The 23,641-nt window shown below is 35.7% G+C and overlaps 1 protein-coding gene across 5 annotated transcripts in view; it reads right to left on the reverse strand.

Moving 5' to 3' along the window:
- Positions 1 to 2,483: 2,483 nt before the first annotated feature.
- SMARCA1 (SWI/SNF related, matrix associated, actin dependent regulator of chromatin, subfamily a, member 1) overlaps positions 2,484 to 23,641 on the reverse strand; it is a 69,325-nt gene continuing 48,167 nt past the window's right edge. For 2 of the 5 annotated variants that reach the window (XM_057538676.1, XM_057538673.1), the window contains 6 exons: positions 22,686 to 22,808; positions 20,160 to 20,292; positions 17,430 to 17,548; positions 17,096 to 17,308; positions 4,305 to 4,446; positions 2,484 to 3,214 (listed from right to left, as the gene is read on the reverse strand). In XM_057538676.1, coding sequence (XP_057394659.1) covers positions 4,312 to 4,446; positions 17,096 to 17,308; positions 17,430 to 17,548; positions 20,160 to 20,292; positions 22,686 to 22,808 — 723 coding nt within the window. In that variant the 3' untranslated portion in view covers positions 2,484 to 3,214; positions 4,305 to 4,311. Of the gene's footprint in view, positions 3,284 to 4,304; positions 4,447 to 17,095; positions 17,309 to 17,429; positions 17,549 to 20,159; positions 20,293 to 22,685; positions 22,809 to 23,641 lie in introns of all 5 variants that reach the window. The other 3 variants (XM_057538671.1, XM_057538672.1, XM_057538674.1) reach the window with 2 other exon arrangements.

Here is a 23,641-nt window from a genome sequence, read left to right on the forward strand (position 1 = left end):
ATTTGGGGGCATATTTCATGGGAGAATGTGTAATCTGATAAGAATCCGGGTTTTCCAGACAGCATAAGCACTAGTAGGCCAGGGAGCCAGAAGGAACTGTGGGATAAAGACTGAGAGACAAGCAGCTATGATGAAAATGAGAGATTTCTGAGGTCTCTGCTTTCTTTCGATTCTAAGGAAATTAGGGCCCGAGTATCCAATGGATCAAAACAGATGCTTTACTAGGGCCTCTGTGGGAGCCTGAGGGTTACTGGGAAACCTATTCACCTCTTGTCTTCTACACAGAGGCCCTGAGTAAAGGAAACCACTCAGAGTCTCTGTACTTCTATTCACTTCCCTCCTTCTCATTCTCCAAACAAAGAAGCAGGTTGGGTCAGATTCCAGTACAATCTGTAGACCGCTTTTACTGGTGGGCTGGATCACTGCGCATTTGTCAAATTGTATTCATAGATACAGCACTCACTTCTGCTGTTTCTGGTCTCTGAGCAGCTGACTCAGTAAACTGACTATCCTGCTCCCTCAATCCAACATGGCAGCCAGGTCTAGGGTTACTATCCTATCAGTCTAGGCCTCTTGTGTGAAATGGGATTTATTTGTTGGGAGTTTTAAATCTTCTTTGACACTTTAATTTCTCTGTGGAAAACAGACCATAAGAGGGGTTTCAAATAGAGACCTGGGGCATTCTGCATCCCCAACATTGTATTGTTTGGACTGTGCTATCATCAAGTGTTCACTGTATGGACCTCCTTGGTAGGCTATGTTCAACAGTGACGCCGTACGTAATCTAGGAGAGCTAGATTTCACATCTCTTTGGTCCAAGAAAGAGCCATGATATAGCCAGGGAAATGGCCCCATGAAAAGACTGACAGAACTTACCTGCAGATTTTCTCTCTTAAAGTAGATGGTCACATACAGCTTAGCCATTAACCCCTTTGGGTTAACAGAGAAAGAACAAGAAGTAGAGATTGTTAAGTTTCCATGAAAGAAGTTCAAAGAGCCTAATTGTACCTGCTCCCGCCCTCCGTCTTCATTCCTCCCCAAGAAATGCTGAACTGATTGATCAGAATCCAGTACCCTCACTGGGCTATTTTTCAGCGCACAGAACTTGGGGGTATTAATAAGACCCCCTAAGGTATGATTTTCTCCATCTCAGATGACTGGAACTTTTAATCTCATTGGAGTGGAAAATTCCAAGATTTCATTTTGGGCTTAATAGTTCTGGATTGAAGTTTGGAGCCAAAGCACCAGCTAGTGAAGTATTACTTTGCTTACCTTTGCCTCTTTTGTGGACCTTATAGAAAGGGCAGTTAGGCCAAGGACAGATTTGGATATCTCTGGGTCCCCTGACCTAATATCATTGTAAACTCATCTCTTAATAGCACCCTAATTTCATCCAACCTCCAACAGAGTACAAGAGTCTAAGTCCTAATAGTGGACACAGTAAAAAGAATCCTATCAGGAGCATGGCAGTAAGAAATATGAAGTCTGGACAATGAAAAAAGACTTGGAAGAGTCCAGCAGACAGTGGGTTGTCATTCTAGAAGATCTAGTCCTATGTTGCAGAACCCCAATGAGAATGAGGATGTGAAAGACGCTGACTTGCACTCAGGGCTACCCAAGGTTTGCCAGTGGCACACTAAATAGAGTCCGATAGGAAATGCAAAAGATCTTGGGAGGGGGAGAGAGCAACTCTTTAGTGGTCCAGATTTTGTTTTGATAACAAACACCACTGTCCTGCATTCCCAGCTTTGCTTATTTGCTATGTGTTTCACACTAGGTTCTGATCCATTTTCCCTGTTCCCTTATAACCTAACCTTGACTCTGATTAAACACACACTAACAGTTTCGTGTGACAGCCCCTGTGGCAGAGGCAGTAATGTAAAAACATTCCATTTGTTCCCCTACATTTGCCAGTCCTCTTGCACATACACAGGACCATGTGACTAGTTTTGGACAATGAAATATAAATGCATGTGACATTTGTCACTTCTGGGCTGAGGCAATAAAGAGCCTATATGCGATTCTCCAGCCTCTTTTTCTCCTACAGCGGCAGCTGAATGGGCCACATGTTCCAGATGGTACGGCTGTAAAACAGTGGAGCCTCAGTCAGCCTGGAGCCTTGAGGGACTGTGTGGAGCAGATCGCCTCCCAGCGTGGGGTCTGCGGTGTGGGAAAGATAGAAGCTCTTGGTGTGCAAAACCTCTGACACTCTGAGATCATCTGTTATCTGACCATACTTGTATTCCTATGGAAGACCCTCCCCCTTGCTTCTGCATGCATAGCACTTACTTCATACTCTTAACTTAGTTGTTAATAAATCTACGTGTTATACCCAGACTCCCCTGGACTGGCTCTATGGGACAAAAGATCAGGCACAAGTCAGCAAGCAAAGCTTTGACTTTCAACCAAATACATAGTTGTGAGCAATTCAATTCAGTAAACACAACTATTTTCTACTGCACAAAAAACAGGAAATAATTAAATTTCTTATAGACGTTTCTTTATTATACTTTCCCACTTGAATATTTAGAGAATAATTTAAATGTAATGCATACTGACAGCAAGCACAGTATCAAATATTAGTTTTTAAAATTTTTTTCTGTTCTCACCCTTTATTCCTTTAGGAAAAAAATATTTAGATGACCTCAAAGAAACAATTATTATGCTAATCACAGTATGCAGTAACACGTACAAGCCCATACTCAATAGAAAAGAAAGCAACAAAGAAGTGAAAAAGTCTTTCTCCTCAAATCATTTTAATTCAATTTTCCACAGCCATATAAATTTAAAGTATGAAACAACAATAATACAGCTATAGAATCTAGGTTCTCTTTCAAAGCAGCGGCATATAAAACATAGAAAAGCTAAAACCTCAGCACAAGCTTCAAAAGAACAAGGACTGAGAGGGTTTTGATGAAGACATGAAATGCACAAAATACAGTACACAAAAATACTAGAATGCATAAAATATAAAGCTACACATTTCAGGTAGAAAGCATTGTAAAATATATAAAATATGCAAGAAATCAAAACCAAAGAGATTTTTCTTAGAGTACCATGAATACACTGGAACTGGCAATTAGCATTTGAAGATGGGAACAAGAAAATAGCAGTTTCCCATTTAAAACTTTATTTCTAGGCTTTAGGATTTCACCTTCTTGACATCCTTCTTTCCAGAGCTCTCAGTAGCTGACTCTGCTTTTCTTTTCTGTGACTAAAATGGAAACAGATTTAATGTTCTGCTCCAATATGCACATTTTTAAATGGCCCAACAATGTTAAATCTAGGATGTAAATGCATTAAAAAAAAATTTTAACATGAATATTCACTTAAATGTTATACTCACATTTAATGTTCTATATAGCCCAACAAACTATGTAACCCAATGTAAAATAACCTCCAAGCATGTTTCTTTTTAAGAAAAGACATAAAATACCCATCAAAAATAGTCATCAAGTTTCTACTTACACATGGTACTATAAATGTATGCTTATCTTAAAGAACTACTTAATACTTAGAGTTTTCTGGGAAAAAAAATGTTATTTATGAGTGTATTATTTTTTAAATCTTATGACAGATGTTAACATACCATATTTCATATATTCTATGATGCACATTTGTTTCCCACTTTAGCATCTCTGAAATCGGGATGCATCCTATAATTGATGACAAATCATAGTTACTTGGCAGCAGTTTTTCCTAGTGGCACATAAAATAATGCTGTGTCTTACAATGGAAGGCATCTTAGACTTGATGAAATATGGTAGTTTACTTAACCACACTCAAATAATATGATCTATTAAAGAGTATTTGAAATTGTAACTATACAAGGCAACCTGACTGAATTAAAATTAAGTCATCTTATTATTCAACAGTTAACTTATTACCAAGTAAACCAAGTAAAGCTTTGCTGTCTCCTCAGAGTTCTTATTTGCACTCATAGTTCCACAAAGATCAGAAAACTTATTTGATCAAATCAGAACTCCCAGTTTCAACCTCAGTCCCACCCCACCCCACCCCTCTCCTACTCCCCATGACAACTTTAGTCTCAATTCAAAGGATTTTACTTGCATTATACTTCTGCTTAAAAGTCATGAGGAATTTTTTTAAAATACTGAGCCCTGTTACTATGGGAGTTCCTAACCATATGTTCTACAAACAAATAGGAAGCATGTGGTTGTAGTGTAATTCTTTTTCTGTCAAAAACAAATCAGCATTTCATAAAACCAGTTTTTATAATAGGTATCACTATGGCATTAAACATAATATAGGCATTTTAATTATGTAAAAAAAATGGGATCTACCTAAAAGTTAGGAAAATGCTGAAAATTTTACCATTGGAGTTTTAGTTGCCCGTTTCTTCTTTTCTGCTCTCTCTCTTTCCTCAATTTCCATATTTTCTTTCTCAATCAATGAAATCAGAGTATTACAGCGTCTCTGGAATTCCTAAACCAATTAATACAAGACTTTTAATTTCTTCAACCCCGGCACAATCTTTAAAAAGTGGTAATTCTTTAACTGTATCATTTTTGTGATACAGAATTTCTAAGTTGGTATTCTTCAGAACAATATTCATACAGAGTATATTCCACCAAAAATATGAGAAGTGAATAAATATCATTCAGTGGGTAAATGGGTAAACAAACTGTGGTACGTCCATACCTTGAAATACTACTCAGCAATAAAAAGGAAAGAAGTATTGGTATATGCAACAACCTGGATGAACCTCAATGGAATGATGCTGAGTGAAAAAAGCCAATCTCAAAAGGTTACATACCGTATTGTTCCATTTATATAGCATTCTTAAATGACAGAAGTTTAGAAATGGAGAACATATCAATAGTTGCCAGGGGCTAGGGAAAGGGGGGGGAGAGTGGGTGTGACTATAAAGAGCTAGCACAAGGAAGTCTTGTGGTGGTGCTAGTTACACGTATCTATGTGTGATAAAATTGCACTGAACTACACACACGTGCACACGCACACCCCCTCACACACACACACACACACTAGTGCATCTATAACCAATGAAATCTGAATAAGCTCTGTGGATGGTACTAATGTCAATTTCCTGGTTGTGACACTGTACTGTATCTATGGAATATGTTACCATCTGGGAAAACTTGGTGAAGGGTGCATGGGCCCTCCCTGTACATTTCTTTACAAATTCCTGTGAATCTTAAGTATTTTGAAACAAAAAGTTAACAAAAATCACATAAACAAAAAAATAAGAGGATGTCCTATTGTCAAAGCACATTTTGGAAGTACTCAGTTTACAAAAGTCAAACAGATTTCTTTTCTACAGGGCTGCTCAGAGCCTTTAAGTTCCTCATGAGCACTGCCAACCACTAGGGTAGGCGATGTAAGAAGCAAGCAATTCCCCAAGCTATTCAAACAGCAGAACTCTCTTCTCAAAGGACATCTTGTGGGATCAGAGTTCTGAGGAGGGCGTCTCAGGAAACACTGATGCATTTGTTAATTCAGAGCCAACAATAGCTGAAAAGATTCCGCATTAACCTTGCCACTACCTATATTTCACTGCCAGCAAATCAATGCATCCAAATTGTAAACAGTTTTTATGAACATATGGTGAGCATTAAACATATGATTAATATGGATGCTCATATATATTAACCCTGTACACTTTGCTGTCTTTTAAAGGTAAATAAGTTTAATATCAAAGGATAAATAACATTTAAAAATGATTTCTTTTTTGTATAAGCAAAAATATCTGATAAAATATAAAACAGCTAAACCCTCAAATAAAAATGTAGATTTATTGGCAATTAAGAACTCCAACCAAAAAATGGTCCAAGTACAAGAATAGAAAACTCATGGGACTCCCCTGGTGGTCCAGTGGTAAAGAATCGCCTTCCAATGCAGGAGACGCGGGTTCCATCCCTGTTCGGGGAACTAAGATCCCACGTGCCGCGGGGCAACTAAGCCCGCGTGCCACAACTACTGAGCTTGCGTGCCTCAACAAGAGAGCCTGTGTGCCGCAAACCACAGAGCCCACGCACCACAACTAGAGAGAGAAAACCTGCATGCTGCAACCAGATAGAAGCCCGAGCACCGCAACGAAGAGACTGCGTGACATAACGAAAGATCCTGCATGCCTCAACGAAGATCCTGTGTGCTGCGACTAAGACCCGATGCAGCCAAAAAAATTAATAAAAATAAATAAATAAAATAAACATTTTTAAAAACTCATAAAAAATTAAAATGTCCATATATTAAAAATTCTTTTTCAAAGAAATGCAAAGTAAAACAATGATGTATTTATTAAATTAGCAATGACACGTTCATGCAAGTGTGTGTGTGTGTGTGTGTGGTGTGTGTATCCGGTGTTGGCAATAAGATGAAATGGGAGCTGTCATTCACTGATGATGGGATGCCAATGTTAAAAATTGTGCCCCCCACAAAATCTGTAAGTTGAAGTCTTAACACCCCCGCAATGTGACTGTGTTTGGAGAGAGGACCTTTAAGGAGGTAATTAAGGTTAAATGAAGTCATAAGGATGGGGCCCTAATCCGATAGGTCTGGTATTCCAAGAGGAAGAGACACCCAGAGATCCCTCTTCTCTCTCTCTCTCTCTCTCTCCACTCACACAGAAAGGGTCATGTGAGGACACAGCAAGAGGACACCATCTACAAGTCAGGGAGAAAGGCCTCACCAGAAACCAACCCTCCTGGCACCCTGATCTTGGACTTCCAGTCTCCAAAGCCATGAGAAATTTGTTGAAGCCACCCCATCTACAGTACTGTGTTATGGCAGCCCAAGCAGACTAAAATACTATCTTTCTAGAAAGCAATTTGGGAATATCAATGATACATCTTAAAAATTTCATACTCTTTGAATGAACAATTCCACTCCTAGATACTTAATGTAAGGCAATAAGAGATGTATATGAAGATTTACAGAACAATATTTAGAGCAGTGCCATTTTTAGCAGAGAAGTACTGGGAACTAAATTTTGGGTACTTTGTCAATTACCCTATACATACATACACATCTTACTATATATGCATATACACAGCAGAAATACCTGAGAGAGTACTAACTACATACAGTGTTACTAGTGGTTAACAGCAGCTATTTCTGAAAGTAGGAGCAATGGTAACTTTTATTTTCTTCTTTATACTAGCATGTATTTTCTAAATTTTCTGCAATGAACATTTAGGTCTTAGGCAATCTAACATTTTTAAGAAATGGCAAATTTTTTAAATACATTTTATCTTTCCAAATAAAAGCCAGAAAAATGGCACACAGAAATATTATCAACTATTCAAGCATTTTCTACTCTGTAAAATTCAAGCCCAAAAGAAGGCAGAAAACCAAAGATAGTCTAGCCAGAAAAAAATTCTTCATTAACAAATTATTGTTTGACTATTAAAAATAACCTTACAAGACACTGGTACATTCATGTTTCTTGTGCATCCTCAATTACCCAAGGTTAAATAATTTAGGAAAAATAACACTGGAATTTTCCTTACTTACCAAAACAATAGTGGTATCTTTAATATGCAGACCAAGCACTCTTCACAGCTTCATTCAGTAACACACATACAAATTAAACAGCATGTTATTCAATTTATCTATTATAAAAAGGGCTAAGTTGACCCCGATGAGATTTGATTGTTGGTTTCTAGGGAGACTAGATAGAGTCTTTATGTGAAGCTGATTCTTGAATCATTAAGCTATACCCTCTGGCTATTATTATTCTCAATAAGTAATAGTTGCCTGTGACTGCAGATATCTTTAGATACATAGTCATGGTTCATAATGGGTGATTCAGAAAAAAACTAATACTTTTGAGACAGTCTCATATGCAGTGAAACAGAATATTTCAAAATGATTATAAATAGACTGTATAATAAGTTCTTACCTTCATTCCTTTTAACCTGTCACTAACTACAGACAGAAAAATAATCTAACTCTCTGGAGAAAGGCACCAAGGAATGAGTGAGTCTGGATGTTACCTTCCTAGCATAGGTAATGCCACTTTCTCTAAAGATACCAACCCCATCTTTTATTCACATGCTTGAAGACTGCCTAACTAAACAGATGGTATCATAAACAGAACACTAGCTAACACCAGAAATTACAAGGAGGCCAGATTACCAATAAAATAGTGATTCACTTTTTGAATAACTAAGTGACTATGAAATGACTATGAGAAATTTCATGATGTCAAAAGCACTTTTATCTTATATAATTTTGCCTTTCACATACATATTCCCCTAGATTCTTGTACCTTTTTAATCTTCCTATTTTCCTCGGATTACAGGGAGTGGTTCATGTGCTCTCAAACTGTTTCCACAATTCTGTAGTCTAATTATCTCTTTCTCTCACGATTTCCCCATGCTGGATTTAGGAATGAAATTGGAGGGAGAAAAATAGCACACAAGAGGAAGAGAGGAGATACAAAAACAATAAAGACAACAGAAGAGAGTAGGAAAATGACAAATGGAAAACTGTTCTGCAGTGTTAATAGCTGTGGCCAAAGGAAAAAAAAGTACTTTGTGTTCACACATGCGCAGGAAATGCTAGATTTTTAAAAGGTTAAACAAATTTCTTCATGGCAGGACTTCTCAGAGCTTTTAGCATTCTAATGTAGATTGGAAGGGTCAAGGGCAGGATTCAGTATCAGCATTTCCCAAATTTATTTGAACACAGAACCCTGTTCTGCATATTGTATACAGTAAGGCCCCTCCACACAAACCGAGAACTTCCAAAGATGCGAACGTGCGTTCCATCTTGCAGCTTGCCCTCCATCTCCTACTGCTGACGATCCTTCAGCTCTACCATCTCCCACCTCCTCTCCCTCCTCCAGTCAGTAACTCTTCTTGCCTGTTCACTCGATGCCAGCCCCTATATGCCAGCTATTATACTGTACTACTGTACTTTTCAAGGTACGATACTGTAAGATTTTAAATGTTTGATTTTTTGTATTTTTTATGTATTATTTGTGTGAAAAGTATTATAAACCTATTACAGTAGTACTATATAGCCGATTGTGTTAGTTGGGTACCTAGGCTAACTTTGTTGGACTTACGAAGAAATTGGACTTACGAATGCACTCTCGGAATGGAACTCGTTCGTATGTAAGGGACTTACTGTATTTGCAAATCCTGGAACAATGTTTGGTAGAAACCAACTTGGGAAATGCTGTGCAGGGTAAGAGTGATAGATAAGACTAAGTTTGAATCAAAATACAAAGAACCTAGAAGCTAAAAACAAAGAACTAAGCAATTTTACTTAATTCAGTTGACAAAAGGATCTCACTGATGATTGTTAAGCAGGAGGAGTCATGTAATCAAAGGTGTATTTTGCACTCTGAAATCTTCCCTTGATACAGAGTCTCAATAGTGGGAGCTCATAAAATTACAGACTCTCAAGATTGGAAAGGACCTTTAAAAATTTTTCAAGTTGATGCTGAATCCCTTCTACTAGGTCCTTACTAATTAGCTATTCAGCTTGTCTGAATTCTTCCAATGACGGGGTACTCACTACCTCCCAAGGCTGTCTATCCCACGTTCGGACAAGTTAAAAATGTTCCCTTATGCAAAGCTACAATGTACTACCTTATAGTTCCCAACAATCGGTTCTAGGTCTAACTTTTTTTTTTTTTTTAATGATATTGAACATCTTTTTTAAACGTTCTTTTATTTATTTATTTATTTATGACTGTGTTGAGTCTTCGTTTCTGTGCGAGGGCTTTCTCTAGTTGCGGCAAGTGGGGACCACTCTTCATCGCGGTGTGCGGGCCTCTCACCATCGCGGCCTCTCTTGTTGCGGAGCACAGGCTCCAGACGCGCAGGCTCAGTAATTGTGGCTCACGGGCCCAGTTGCTCCGTGGCATGTGGGATCTTCCCAGACCAGGGCTACGAACCCGTGTCCCCTGCATTGGCAGGCAGATTCTCAACCACTGCGCCACCAGGGAAGCCCCTAGGTCTAAATTTTGTAGTCAAATTGAACAAGCTGATCCCCTCTTCTGTATGACAATCTTTCAAATATTACAAGGCAGCTCTCATGGCTCCATCACAATCACTGCAATTACCACCAGACCTGCCAGACATCCTTCTTTTAGGCCAAACAGCCTCCCCCTTTACCCATCCTTCATTTAACACTTTTCTTGAAGGACTGTATAACACTTATGCCTACCCTTGGTTATATTATTTCTTTCCTTCCACCTTTCTTACACATTCTTTTAAACCAGGGGTCAGCACATCCTTTCTGTGAAGAGCCAAACAGTAAATACTGTCAGCTTGGTAGACCACATGGTCTCTGTCACGACTGCTCAGCTCTGCCATTGCAGCATGAAAGCAGCCATAAACGATGCATAAGTGAATGCGTGTGGCTGGGTTCCCATAAAACTTTACAGATACTAAAATCTGAATTTTGTATAATTTTCACACGTCACAAAATAGTCTTTTGATTTTCTTTCAACCATTTGAAAATGTAAAAATCATTCTTGGCTTGCAGGCCATACAAAAACAGGTAAAGGGCTGCAGTTTGCCAAGCCCTGTTTTAAACTACAGTCTTTAGATTGACTTTAAACAAACTGTCTGCCTTGGTTTTCCGTATCTTTTTAATGGTTTATAATTCCATTCAATGCAAAGTCACCCAAGTTTCAACTTTTGAATACTAGGATATGTATCTCTACCTTTATTTAATAAATAATGGGATGTTTGCAGTAAGTGGCGCTGCCCTGTACTGTGTGGTGAATATCAATCACGCCAGGCACCAAGTTCAAACATCCTCTGCCCCAACACTCAGCTTCAAAGCATCAATTCAAAAGGCACAGAAAGCATCAGTAGACTTGAAGTGACTTATTGAAAGAGATTAAAGAGACTCCACATTACATTTCTTATGTACTAAAATCCTAGACACTAAGCCTGCCTAAGTCTGAATGACAGAAGGTTGCTGCCCGTTATGGTTGAAAGTCAAAAGCAGGTGAATGAGCAAGAGCAAAAAAATAAATAAATAAATTGCACTCACATCTGCACATCTAAATTGGTAGGTGGTTCTATAAAGTCAGAATCTTCTTCTACAGTTCTCAGTAAAACAAAATGGGTGTTTTTTTCTCCTTTGCTCTTTTATAAACTCCCTATACTTTACCTTTGGGAGTTGATACCTTCAACTATACATTCTGTGGTATATTTCCTAGGTTCTTTGTCACTTTGGAACCTCTATCAATACTAACAAAAAGCAATGGCATTCTATACTAAAATCTCAGGGCCCACGCACACTGGTAGTTAGATGGGAGTTATATATTCTAATAATAATAATTAAGAAATATATCCTATATTTCTTAAGCAAGTATCAAATGTTATGATAGTTTTACCTAACTGCTGCTACTTAAACATCGTTATTTGTAAAATGTCACATACCTCTTCACAATACATAAATACATAAAACAAACTCCTGTTAGTGCATGTATCATATTTCAGATTGTTAGAACAATTCAGTCTTAAATCAAACACTATAGTTACTAATAAAACACATGACATTTACAACTGGCTACTCAAACAAAAGCTGCAGGGATTACAGCCAAGTAAAGTCTATCATTAGAAAAAGGTAGATGAAAAGAAAAGAAAGGAAAGGAAAAGAAAAAAGAACTCAAACCCGTTGCTACATTTCTTCACATTCTATCCAAATGTGATCCAACTGTAGTGGTCTATGAGATAGAAGCAAACTGAAGTACGAAAGTTCCATGCTCATTTATTCACTGAATGCCTACTTTGTGCAAGGGTTATGCTGGTACTTTTAGGTGGAACCATTTGCACCTGAAAGTTAAGAGAGCAGTAGTAAAAAATGACTCTGGGGCAGATAGTGCTATATTAGCCAAGGGAAGTAAAAGAAGAGGAGGAACAGAGAAAAGACAGAGATATAAATTTGGGAATTGTCAGCCTATATGGTAGTTGAGGTAGACATTTGCCGACTTCCACAAAACAGTATTTCTAAAATGTAAATCTGACCATGTCACTGGCCTGTTAAAATCTTTCAATGACTCCCCATTTCCTATAGAATAATGACCAAAGTTCAATACCAAGGACAGGGCTCTTCGTAATTTGGCTGCCAGCTCCTTCCTCATCTTCCAGGACTTCCCTACTCACACTCCAGCACAACCTACTTGCAGTTTTTGCATGTGCTGTGCTTGTTTCTACCTTTGCACATGCTGTTTCCACAGTCCCAGGGCCAACTCCTTCCTGGTCATTCAAGACTCAGTTCCAAGAAGGACCTCTTCTATGAAGCCATTCCTCTGACCTAACCCTCAAGGCAAAGTTCAACACAACCCCTTCTGTACATACCTCTATATAGGACCTTTCTGAAAATTAAGGCTGAAAGGGACATTTTAGTCTTTCAAGCACATTAGGAAACAATATATCCCTATAAGCATAATTATATTTTAATATTTTCATAATTCTACAGTCAAGAAGAACCCATCATTAATTTTACATTTTACCAATTTTGTGAATAATGTATTAATTCATATCCTCACACTTCATTAAGAATGTAATGCTCTAAGAAATCAATATTAGCTGTTATCACACAATTAAGTACTAATACACAAAATAAAAAATCATGAGTGGCCTTCTTTATAAAATTTCCTAGGCTATGCTGCATAAGCAACAAACAAAAGTGCTATTGTGACTATAAAACAGGTTGGAAAATTTTTAATTTGACTTTTGTTTTTCTAAAGTATCTATAAAGAAAATCCTTCTTTGACTGGACAGATAATTTATCAAATATCCTGTGCTGAACTAATAATTTAGTTAATGTTTACTATCAATGATAAACCTATAAAAAGGGAAGCAAGCTAATAAAGAGCTATAGCGATATTTTCTAAATAGTATTTTTTCTCCTACAATTCTGATGAGGAATATCATGTTCTTAATTTTAAATAAGGAACATTTTCATTAATAATAAAGCTGTGATTTGAAAACAAACAGCAATAACATGAAACTTTTATTACATTGTATACAACAGTGTGTGATTCTCTCTCTGTGATACTACCCAAAAAATTCATTTAAACTACTACAAAAGGCAGGGTAATTGTAATAACTAATTACTAATACCCTGATTCAACTCTAAAGTCCATGGCCACAGGCTATGTACACGGAGCTTCTTGCGAGGCTAGGAGAGGAAAGAAAAAAGCTTCCTAGAGGCTAAAAAGTAAGAATATTTTTTAACTAAAATTAAGAGTCAAAGCAACCCTGCAAAGGAAGCATAGTGGCTATATCAAGAAATGTTCTTTATTTCAGAGAGCCAAATTCTGCTTTTTCTCCTTTAAGTACTTAAAAGAACCTAAGCAGGTCCAAAGAATTACTGATTAAACTTTGGATACTTTCAATATGTCCTTTCCAGTAAACTTATGTGCTAGGTATTTTAGACTTCTCAGATTCTTTTCAAATCTCCCAGTCACGTTAGTCTGTCACTAAATGAACAGAGATAATGCCCTGACATTCATTCCCTAAAAGGAATTAATGAGCTAATGTTGGTAAAGGGATTGGCAACCTTATAGTATAAAAGGTAGTATATAAATACAAAGTATTATCTTTTCCTCTTACAGTCATCTGGCAAAGGTCCTTTTAATTCTGATAGTTTTTAAATGTCCTAAGACTAAGACCTCATTATAATACATTTTTTTCTTAGAAGGAAAATGGTAGGGCAATTCATGTACTCTGAGCTTAAAAATCTAAATTGATCATATCCTTCCTACTCGTTTATGTAGTTCAATAGAGACTGATTACTTACTTAAAGACCACACAAGTTCTCAGAGAAAGAAATCACAGTCTTTTTAGCACAGAGAAACAGAACTAAAACTCATTTTCTCTTTTGTATAGCCAGCATTTTTAAATGGAGAAGAGCCTCAAAGAAATTTTCAACCTTTAGCTGAAGGCTTTCAAAATGCGGCATATTTAGAAGTGGAGGTTCATGCCTTTAAGTACTTTAAGACTGTTAAGTCAGAAGCCATGAATTCAGTACTTTGAGATCTCTGAATAAAATATAACTACCAAGGTTTCTTTTTTTTCCCTAAGTATTTCACACTATTTATTGGTGTCTCTGGGAAAGAGTCATCTTTAAGCAAGATTATGTTTTTAAAGATAGCTTCTTTAGTAAGCTAAGTTGAAAGTTTAATCATTAATAAAATTTTAATTTGAACACAGTGACACACTCACATAATGAATCAAATTACATCCTCTTTTATTTCTAAGATGGGGTTTTTCAATGAAGCAAATTATTTTAATTTTGGAAATCACAAATGCCTCTTTCAAGGGGGAAGTTTCACTTCCTAGATTGTGAATGTGATTCACTATACAAGACCAATTATTTAAAATGAGGGGAAAAGAGATCATCTAGAAATAATAGTAATCCATTTCTTTAATTCCCTAATGATTTTTATTGTCATGAAATGTTCCAAAAAGATGGTCTAAATATATTCATGCATATTTTAAAATATATTACTTATATTCTGAATCCAGAAATATACGCAAAAATTGTCCATCAACTAGGAGGGAAATAATATAGTAGAAAAGTTAACAAAAACTCTGGACTAAAATATTTAATATGAAATAAACTACTATATGTTTTGAAAGATTCTTTAGAAATCATAAATTCCACCTTCCAGAACATAATTAAGGACAGAATTGTCTTCATTTTTAACAGACAAAATAAAAGTTTCATTTTTCAATCACGTATGTAGTTAATATCCACTCTTTGGAAAACATACATTAGAGATTTAAACCTCTTGGTAAAGAAAGAGGTAAATGTTTTGTTGAAAGATGGAAGAAAAGATTCTTTACAAGGGAGTTCAGAGACATCTAGTGGTTGTTAATAATACACCGGGTTTCTTCCCGGAAAATGAAATAAGGTTATGTATGTAGTTCTACAGTCATGTTCGTATTACAAATAATATAAGATTTTCCTTGCTCTTTTGAATCTGTTTCATCCTACTGCTTTAGTTTAATGTTTCCAGAAACTGAAAACAGCATTAAACGCAACCTTTTAAAAAATTAGTGAACTATCACTGAAATAATACTCAAAATTCAGCAAATGTTCCATCACATAAAAGGGCATGTATGATTGAAAACATGATTCATCAACAAATGCAGGTGGGCATTTGTCTTTTACAAGCTGCTGATGCCACTCTAAATTAGATCATTATACGCATAAAACCCCAAATGGCTAAAAATTTTAAATGCATGGCTTTTGAAAGGAGTTCTCTGCTAAACATGGTCATAGATGCACCGAGCTAGAAGGCACCTTAAAAGGCCAACTAGCTCACTGCCAAAGTCTTCAGACTGTCAAAATAGAATCTCATTTTCAAAGCTAATAGAAAGCTATTTAACACTGTTCTTCAATAATCTATTTCAACCATCCAAAGAACCCTGTCAAACAACTCTTCCCTACATCCAACCTCAGCCCTTCATGCTACAGATTAATTCCTATTTTTTTATTCTTTTCTCAATTCTTCCTACTGTATCTTATTAACATATACACCTCTTCCTATTCTTTTGTACAAGTATAGCACTTTACATTCATCCCTACAATTGTCATGTTGCAAGGGAGATTCAATCAACTCATCATTCCAATTTCTCTAGTTCCTTTTGGATTCTGGCTTGATCCAAAGTATTTGCTACCTCTCCTAGCATTATGTATTCCATAAACTTGATAGACACATTCTAATAACAATCCAGGAACCCTCTAAATTTGTGTTAAAATTTTAAGAAATATCTGATCTTATAAAGCATCCACCAAAATTAGCATCTTCAATATAGCAACTCAGAATTTTCTTTTCTTCAACTTGAACTGAAAATATAAAATGGGTCAAACAAAATGTTCAGCATTGCTTCACACCCCTATGAACTTTTGGCCAAGAAAACATTTATGATAGACAGAAACTAAAGAAAAATGTTCACTGTTTAGATTGTTAGTTTCTGGTTACTTTTAATGTTTAGGCTGTATGAATCTCCTTTTGTCTTAATTACCTCGGCTAACAAAAGACTGACGATGCCAACATTAAAAACATGTGGCATTTATTTCAATATCAGCAAGAACACTGCTAAGCAGCACTAGGATTTAACAGGAACACAATTCATGTTAGAAAGTAACAGTAAATTGCATGAAGCTAAAAGAAAATCTCTTCTTAATTATTCTGTCTCATAATATTCTTATAAAAACTCTACTTAGGCAACAATTCCTTCTCATTAAAAATAAATCATTAAGTTATTCACACAGTCTCAAGTATCACCTGCCTCATTACAAAGGGGAAACTACCTTTAAAATGAAGAGCTCTGATGGTCAGCATATTAACCAAGTAATCAAACTCAGCATCACCAAGAATGTGACAACCTGACATAATGAGCCTCCTGATGTGATGCAATGAGAAATACACATCACTTAGGCAGCATTCCTGCTGAAAATGCTTAACCTAAATCTAACAGTGAGCAAACAATGAGATACATGTTGGGCATTCTACAAAATGAGTCTGGGTACCTTAAAAAAGTCATTGTCATGAAAAACAAAAAGTTGTAGACTGAAGAGAATAAAGAGACTCAACCAAATGCAATATGTGAACCCTGACTGGCTCATCAATTTAAAAAAACAGCTATGAGAGACACTTTCGGGACAACTGGAAAATTTTGTACATGGACTGTATACTAGATGACATTACTGAATCAATGTTAATATTTTCAGGTAGGATGATGGTACTGTGCTCATGTAGGAAAATATCAGTTTTATTTAGGAGATAAATGCTGAAGTATTTAGAGGTGAACACTCATGATGTCTGTGACTTACTTTCAAATGGTTCAGAAATATAGATCTGTATATAGATTAATAAATATAAAACACAGATCTGTATTTCTGAATATAGATATGTTTCTGTATTTCTGAGTACAATATATAGATTCTATATGTATAGACAGATGCCATGTATGTATGTATAAGTATATACACACATATACTAGTGAGAGGAGAAAGCCAACGTGGCAAAATGTTAAGAATTAGAGAATCTAAGTAAAGGATGTATGATATTTGACATTTTTCAAAAGAAAAAGTTGGAGGAAATAAGTAAGAAAGGAATACGTACCATGGCGGTTCTAGACTTGATAAACCAGTCAAATCTAAACTGAGGAGCATTCCGAACACACTGTCTTAATTCTTCATACACGTTTTCTCTATCAAAGCCCATTTTGTGTAACATACAAATCAAGAATCGATCTTCTTCCTCAGTATAGTTCTTTCCTTTGCTGGTTCCATACTGAATACGTAACTGATGAAATGGAGCCTTGTATCTTGCAATCTGTAAATTTAAACAAAATAGTGCTTTTGACTAAATGTGCAATAATAATAAGTCAAAGCTAATCACCATTTAATCAATTAAAACAATCTATTGGTAATTTGACAATTATGAAATATACTACTTTGGCATCCAGGGCTTTCTTGATACTGATCCTTCGTTGAATTCTTGCTTCTCCACGTTCAATTTGAGCCATAATTTTCTCAATGTCCTGTAATTCATTGCAACGTTCCCAAAATACAGCTGAAAAACAGAGTTATTACTTTACAATTCTATCATCTTAAGTAAATGAATCCAAGGAACTGTAGAATGAAGAATTAGCAGGAAAGGATACAGTGAACTTACACTGTTTATAATTAAGATTCAAATTCATCTGTATATATACGTTCAATTATTAAATACTCCTAAGGTGTAATAAATGAGGGGTATTAAATACCTCCTTCCATTTAAAAGTAAGACCTCAACAAGGAGGTTTTAGGTTAGTGATTTTCCTTTCATGAAATATTACGAAGTTTTTCATTATCCATCCCAGATGACTAGAATTTCAGAAGATACTACAGATACTGATTTAAGCTATGCTTTTATTCAAACATTATATAGAAGGCACCAAACACATAAAGTGAAACAGAAGAGAGGGTGGTCATATAAACTTAGAGAACATAGTTTCCTAGCAAGCAAAAATAAAAATGAAACTATTATCAACAGGTCAATCAAACTTCCTATAAAGCAGCAATTTCTACTGAAACTGTTACTTCGCTTTTGGAACCATTCACTATTCTTACAGTATCTCCAGTGACATACAGCTTGTTTTTTAAACTTACTTGGAATAGCCTCTTCTTTAAAAAAAAAAAAAAAAAAAGGAAAACCAAGTCACCCAAATTTTATAAATGAGCTAAATGATCTGGCTGCATTAATATGTCACATCTTATGACTTCAGTGAGAGGCCCTCTAATGACATATTCTACATTCTCAAATTTTTTCGTTTTTAGAGTCTATCAAGAAAGGAATGTCAGTACTCTGATTTTTATAAGCACCTGTATTCATTTATTCATTCTCTCACTTATTCATTCAACACAATTTAAACGCCTACTATGTATAAGATACCACGAACAGCCAACTGTAAACATTTCGTCTTTTATTGCAACCAACTACATAAATTCATTCAAATCTCCCCATGCTCTGACTTGGCCCCAATTAAGCTGCCCTGAGCCAGTCATGCTACCTGGCTTGCTGTCAATTTGAGGGAACATCTGACATGGTATTTTTTTTTTAAATAAGCTCTTTTTTAAAATATTTATTTATTCATTTGGGTGCGCCAGGTCTTAGTTGCAGCACGTGGGATCTAGTTCCCTGACCAGGGATCGAACCCAGGCCCCCTGCATTGTGAGCACGGAGGCTTAGCCACTGGACCACCAGGGAAGTCCCAACATGATATCTTTTTAAATCATTTTTTTCTTGCAATTTCATACACACTGATGCTATCCCCCTTCCTAACTTTTGAAGAAAATTCTACTTCAGAAAATCTCTCTGCACATATCCTTTTATACTCCTTTCATTCAACTCTTGCTGCTAAAATTTCTCTCTCTCCTCTATTTTTCCCCTCTTTAAGTCCCCAAATGTCCTAAACTTATGTGATAAATTTTAAGGGTAGTAGTAATGTTATACTGTTATCAAGTAAAGGACGTTCATAGACTTGATGTTATACTACACGAAATAAAAACTCAAATATAATCCATCTCTCAAGTCCCTGGCAATCACCAGAAGACCCTTTCAGATTTCCAAAAGAAAAAAAAAGTATCTGTTCTCTAATTAAACACGGATTTATTCAAGCATTAGCACCATAAATAAATGAAAAATTGTGCCTAATCTATATTAATCTTTGGTATATTTAGTAGTATTCCAATGTTTCCTCCCTACTATTTTTCATGGCAAAAATGAAGAATTTCAGTTGTTAGGCTAAATAGGCTTTGAGAGGCTAGCTCAGAAACCTAAACCTACTTTGTAACATTGTTTCAAAAACATTTTTGTTGTTTCAAAAACCTACTTTGTAACATTGCTTCAAAACATTTTTCCCAAAACATGGGGGAAAAAATGCCCTAGATTCTATACAGCTGATATTCAGACTAAATTTGAGAGCTCAACCTAATTGGATTTTAGAAACTTCCTATGTTCTTCTACATAAAGAAAATTTACTAGACATATTTACCTATTTTAATAAGATTTCTTTTCAGAAGCCTGAGGTTGGATGCACTGTGACATGGAAATCAGTATTAACTCCATACGCTTCAGCACCTAATCTACTTCCGGTCAAGACCAAAGACACAGCTAAGTAAGAGAAGGAGCTGATTCTAGGACCAATCAACAGATGTATTCAAGCAGTCTTTTCAGATCTACTCCAGCTTGCCTGGAGTTAACGGAATCCACACATAACTTGCCTGGAGCAAACTAGAACCCTGAGAGTGTTTGAGGATCTAATTATAGGAATTCTCTACTTCAAGGACAACCTAGAAAGACAATAATTCCATCCACTGAAACTGAAGCCTTAGACTTGACTTGCCCAGAAGATGATCAAATTCCAGAGGTGGGAAAGTAGGCATTTTGCCAGTGCTCATCCAATAGCTACCCTTGTTTTATCAGTGCTATACTTGGCTCTATTAGCTAACTAGTAGGGACAACAGCAATTTGTTTTGATAAATCTTATAATCTTTTCATAGAAATACAATTATATTTTATACTTTCACTTACAGTTTATTCATAAAAGTCTAAAGGTCTCTGAACAAAGGTAAAATTAAACTGACACTAAAGAAATGCATAAGGTTACAATTAAACACTGTTTTTGTAGTTGTATACAAACCTGAATACTCCATGACCTCCTCAGGAGATTTGCCCTCCACCTCTCGAGCTATATTATCAATGTCATCTCTTCCATACTTCTCATTAGCTTTAATAAACTGATTAAAATCTCGCTTAGTCCAGTTTGTGAATCCCTGTGAACAAAAAATTAAGCATCATCAATAGAGGTTAAATCAACAAATCCAAATATTGTTCTATTTAGTTCTATACAATGATACATTAAAAACAGTTCAGGGCTTCCCTGGTGGCGCAGTGGTTGAGAGTCTGCCTGCTAATGCAGGGGACACGGGTTCGAGCCCTGGTCTGGGAAGATCCCACGTGCCGCGGAGCAGCTGGGCCCGTGAGCCACAATTGCTGAGCCTGCGCGTCTGGAGCCTGTGTCCCGCAACGGGAGGGGCCGCGATGGAGAAAGGCCCGCGCACCGCGATGAAGAGCGGTCCCCGCACCGCGATGAGGAGTGGCCCCCGCTTGCCGCAACTGGAGAAAGCCCTCGCACGAACCGAAGACCCAATACAGACAAAAATAAATTAATTAATTAATTAAAAAGAAAATCCTTTAAAAAAAAAAAAAAAAACTTTAAAAAAAAAAAAAAAAAAAAAAAAAAAAAAACAGTTCAAAAGGCTTAAAATTTTCCTCCTTATAAAATCCCAGGTTTTTAATGCTGGAATCAAAAGTTGAGTTAGTGTTATTAATAACTGCTTTTCTATCATGAAGAGAATATACTTCCCTCCAAGTACTAAAAACTGATTTATAGTTCCAAGATATTGTGTAGTTTTTAACTCCGTATTTTATAGATGCCTACTACATTAAAATACAAATGCATTAAAATTAAAATACTAATGTAAATGCTGAAGTCCTGGATATTCCAGTACTTCATTTTTTTCACAGACTTATTCCCATGTAAATTAAGAAAAAATGTGGATGCATTAAATCAAAAAACTACATGAAGGAAAAAAAAAGACTGAAGAAAAATTTTTGTAGCTTTTTACATCATTCCAAACTACTGTGAACAAATAATTTCTGTTCAAAATTATATTCATAAATAGGATTCGATAAACAGAATGTTATTGGGCCTGCTCAATGTCTTTCCTAAAAGATAGAACAGTTCGACCAATCAGTGTTTTAAGTCTCTTTGGTATTTATTAGCATATCTCTGAAGTCACAAGATCAAATTTTTGTCTTCCACTCCTCATGTCCCAACCCACATAAATGTGATACCCTTGACAGAGCAAAACTCTATCCCTAGGCTTTAGTTGATAAAGATTTTAGATTATCCCACATTTTGTTCCTTTTGTACTCCCATGATTTTTTAAAAGATTAATTATTTAGGGCAGTAGAGAAAGGTGATTAAAGATGACTTCAAGTACTAGGAGGGGCAAAAAATTGATTTTGTTTCTAATTATAAACTAAAGCAATTTCTCAGTTGAGACTGTATATTCACAATATATTGTACATTCACAATATACTGCAAGCCAAGTAACATTCTAAGACCGTAACTTTATTTTTGTGTTCAGGAAATAAATTTTGAAAAAAAATCATGAATATTTAAATGTTTTATTTTATTCTGTGGTAAGTCCTAATATTCAACCAGTTGCAATTACATTTTCAAACTAAACTTTATGACTTCCAGGCATTTGGCTCAAAAATTATGAATGTAATTTGTAAAACTTCATTCAATAAAATTACATGTTATAACAAAGAAAATACCTATATAATAAATAAGATATAAATATAAAAGCTATCTTTCAATAATTAATGTGGAAAATTCCCTAGCACTGTGCTTTGCATATTGTTCAAAAGAATTTGTTGAATAAATAAATCTTGCTGGCTACTTTCTATACTAAGGTGGTATCATACAGTACACATGTTTGTTTATTATTTTCCAAGGATCTTTTGCACTGTAATTCTTTTTATCTTCTACAGATTATTTTGGAAGTATGACACTTGTAAAACTCGTTAAAGCAACAATGACCAGAAAGCATTAATATGTTGTTCAAATCGAAATGTTCCCTACTTATTAACTATTAGCTTTTAACTATACAATGAGCACCTTTTATAGTTTCAGAAATTTCTCATCATTGTATTAAAGTTCTTTTCAAGAAAGAATATAAGGCATTTTGAGAATTATGAAATCATTCCATAAATAAAAGATTAGTAGAGTATAATTTCAGAGGACGGTTCAAAATCAATAAAATAAATTTAAATTTTCAAGAATATGTAGTAATTACTGTCTATCAGGATTCATATGTGGATTAACTGACTTTATTATAATTGATAAAATGCATGTCTTATTTCTTATAATTGACACCTATATTTTGCATTTATATATTTTTTAGTATTTCTAAAAGAGTGTATTATATAAAAGGGATAAAAAAAATAGGGATATTTGTATGTTTATAAAATAGCCCTGAGTTATGTTGGTGTGTCCAATCAGGGTACCAGGCCCATACAATAAAAAGTAAGTGTAATTTATATCTTTTTTTCTATTGGTTGACTAGAAGTATTTCAATCACTTAAAATATGTTACTTGTGTGAGAAGTTTTTCCTTTTCTTCAGTCTCTTCTGGTGTAAGAGGTTCAGCTCCATCAATCTTTTTTTGCTCCTCTCTTTGAGCCACAGCTGGATTTGGGATATCAGGATTCCTTGGGACCTAAGAATCAAGAGGTGTGTTATGAGTAAACTGTTGAGAAAAATTAATTAAGGGTATACATACTTATATCAATATTTAGAGTTATTTCAGCAGTAAACAAAATAAAGTCATACCAGAATGACACATGATCCTCTCCACATTTCTACTACCATATTACCAAAGTAAAACTGTTCTTAAATGTGCCACGTGGTATTTTACAGTTAAAAACCAGTTACAGCTAAATGCCACATTATATTCTAGATTTAATTACACTGTGGAACAAAAAAAATCCTTATGATATTGTAATACATGGTAATAATAATATCATTATCCCCAACACCAACATTATACAATAAAATCTCAAGCCCAGAAACAAAAAGTTGGGTAGTACAAAAAGAGTCCATATTCACCTGGCAATACAGACCAGGGTATAGAAGTGGCAATGCACCTGAAGATTGTATCCAATGCTCTAATCAGTTCAACGTGCAAAAAGAAAGGAGTACTTTTATTGCCTTCCAGGATATGGAAAGAGACAGCATCTTCACATAAAATGCAAAGACTGAAAGAGTGACAGGATAATGAAGAAGCAAAAAAAAAAAAAAAGACTATATATAAGAGGGAAGGGGTAAGCAAAGCACACAAATAGCTGCAATGGGACCCGCAGTCAAGGGGAAAAAACTACAGTAGCAGTAAGCAACAGAAGGTATAGTGTATACTCTACAGCTCTGCATAGTATACAGAGCTGCAATACACTGACAACTGAGAAGAAGAGAGCTCAAGTTCAAAAGACTGAGGACAGAAGCTCAGCTCTACAAGGAAGCAAGCAGTCAGCCAGTCATTTGTATCTCAAAACT

Source organism: Balaenoptera acutorostrata, chromosome X (assembly GCF_949987535.1).
Source record: "Balaenoptera acutorostrata chromosome X, mBalAcu1.1, whole genome shotgun sequence".
Classification (NCBI taxonomy): domain Eukaryota; kingdom Metazoa; phylum Chordata; class Mammalia; order Artiodactyla; family Balaenopteridae; genus Balaenoptera; species Balaenoptera acutorostrata.